Source organism: Rattus norvegicus, chromosome 11 (genome assembly GCF_036323735.1).
Source record: "Rattus norvegicus strain BN/NHsdMcwi chromosome 11, GRCr8, whole genome shotgun sequence".
In the NCBI taxonomy this organism is placed as follows: domain Eukaryota; kingdom Metazoa; phylum Chordata; class Mammalia; order Rodentia; family Muridae; genus Rattus; species Rattus norvegicus.
In genome coordinates, this window is record NC_086029.1 from 54,526,727 (window position 1) to 54,529,492 (window position 2,766).

Genomic DNA, 2,766 nt, shown 5'->3' on the forward strand with positions numbered 1-2,766 from the left:
ATTTCATGGAGTAGTTTTTCTATTAGGTTCAAATGAAGAGGCATGAAATACCCTTTGCATATTTCTATATATTTCAGTTCTACATATTTTATTACCTCAAGATGATTCCTTGCCTATTCTTTTAAAAACGAGTTCTCATTTATATACTTTTTACAAAAATAAAGCAGATGATTTGAGAAAATAATTTATTAATATCATAGATATGGACATGGAACAGTTACCTATTATATACAGAATTATATACTAAGATTTGAAAAATTAAACATGTGTGTTGCTCGGCAACCCATTGGGCAGTCTTTGTCTTAAAACTGCATGGTCATTCCTATTCACTGCATGATTGGAAAATGATACTTTGTATTTCTAAGTGATCAGCTCCAATTTTAGGTCATCAATACAGTGATAAAAGTGCATAAACTACCGCTAGCCCAGATTATGCACATTTATTATTACAGAAATATAGTTGATCCTTACTTGTATGCTGTCCCTGCTGTATCATAATAGGACCTTGCACCACTGCCCTGGTTGGTCCCACTCATGGGTACACATGGCTTGGTGAACTTTTCTGCCTTGCATGTTATGTCTGTGGGCATTATATATTAGTTATACCTAAGAGAGTTTTGCTTCATTGATTCTTTATATAAATATAGTTTTATAATAATGGAGACATTGGCCATTCCTTCCCTGGTCATGTGCTCCATGATATTCAACAGCACCTTTAATTTCAAATTTCCCTCAAAAAACTGTGGCATTGTTAAACTATCTTTAAAACTATGTACAACCGAAATACTAAAAAAACTATTCTTAATTCACTGGACAGTTTTCCACATTGGCATGTTGAAATTATTTAATCCCACAAAGAATTGAATTCATATTTTTTACATGCTTTTCTGTAAATGAAACATGAAAAGGTTTATTAAAAATTGTGTTTGCTCTTATGTATGTACAATCAGGTAACATATTTGAAAAGAATAGAAAGAGCAGAAATACTTAAAGTTGCCATCTTACTACCTGACCTGTTTATGATTTAGAATGAAAGATATGCTAATATAACTAATACCTAAAGTATAGTCCATTTTCTTCCCATATAAGAATATTTGAAAGATATATATGTTCTGAAACAGGATGATATCTTTTGAGAAGGTGAAGGAAAGCATCAGAGGAGGAGAGAGAACTGGAGAGTGTCAGTATGTTCCAAATCCATTGTAAACAGGAGTGAAAACATCATTATGTAAAGCAATACTTTATACAGTGAGACTTTTTCAGCTTGGGCTTGTTTTAAAAATATTTTAGTATATAGTCTATTTTCCGGTTTGCGATTATAAATTTTATATACAAATATAAATTATTAATGTGTTTAAGTTAAACATAATCTAAATGTTATTAAATTATAAATTCAGGTGAATCGATGTCTGTGATCTCAGTTACTTCTCAGATAATTGCATGTTATAAAATGTATGCATCAAAATTGTTCCTAAAATGATCCCTACTTCAGGAAAGCTTTGAAAGCAGAAACAGTTCGCTTTGTTCTTGTTTCTTATGGAGAATCTGACATGGATGAGTAGACTATGATCTGGTGCTGTTCTCACTGAGTCTTGGTTATGTTTTCTTTGTCTCATCTCAGCAGTGAGCATCCGGAGGGGTTGGGATGGGAGGAAACAGCACCCTGCTGACTGAGTTTGTTCTCAGAGGAATAACAGATCGTCCAGAGCTGCAAGTCCCCCTGTTCCTGGTGTTCTTCCTCATCTATGTCACCACCATGGTGGGCAACCTTGGCTTAATCTTTCTCATCTGGAAGGACCCCCATCTTCACACACCCATGTACCTTTTCCTTGGAAATTTAGCCTTTGCTGATGCCTGCACTTCATCCTCTGTGACACCCAAGATGCTTATGAAATTTTTATATAGGAATGATATGATATCCATAGGTGAGTGCTTTGCCCAGTTTTATTTTTTTTGTTTCAGCGCGACCACAGAAATTTTCCTCCTGGTAGCCATGGCCTATGACCGGTATGTAGCCATATGTAATCCTCTGCTCTATCTTGTGGTGATGTCCAAAAGACTCTGCACTGTGCTAATCAGTATGTCATATATTATTGGTTTTCTAAACCCTATAGTTCATGTGGGATTATTATTCAGATTAACGTTCTGTAGGTCTAATGTTATTGACCATTTCTACTGTGAAATCATGCCACTCTACGTAATTTCTTGCACAGATCCATCTCTTAATGGATTGGTGGCTTTTATTTTTGCTTCTTCCATACAAATCAGTACCTCTGTGACCATTGTAGTCTCTTATGCCCGTGTCCTATTTGCTGTCCTGAACATGAAGTCTGAGAAGGGCAGAAGAAAAGCTTTCTTCACCTGCAGTGCCCACCTGCTCTCTGTCTCTTTGTTCTATGATACTCTCCTCTTCATGTATGTGAGCCCTGGGTCTGGGTCAGGTAAACAGAAGGATAAAATGTATTCTCTGTTCTATACAGTTGTGATTCCTCTGCTAAACCCCTTTATTTACAGCTTAAGAAACAAAGAAGTTTTGGGTGCTCTGAAGAAACTCATAAAATGAAAACTATCTTCTGAAATTTTCAGTTTTTTATTATCTTTTTTTCTCTTTTGCAATGCATCATCATTTTAGATTATGTGTTCTAAACACAATCGAAATCTTGCCTGTTGTTAGACTACACATACCTATCTAATTATGTAATTATTATTAAAATATTAAGCTACAATTATAAGAGTCATTCATGATTTTATGTTTCTTTATTTATT

General features: G+C 34.7%; 1 protein-coding gene across 1 annotated transcript; it reads left to right on the forward strand.

Annotated features, from left to right (window-relative positions):
* Window positions 1-1,645: 1,645 nt before the first annotated feature.
* On the forward strand, window positions 1,646-2,563 carry Or5ac22 (olfactory receptor family 5 subfamily AC member 22). Its single transcript, NM_001001103.1, has one exon. It carries the CDS (start codon window positions 1,646-1,648, stop codon window positions 2,561-2,563), a length of 918 nt encoding a protein of 305 aa, NP_001001103.1.
* The last annotated feature ends 203 nt before the right edge of the window (window positions 2,564-2,766 follow it).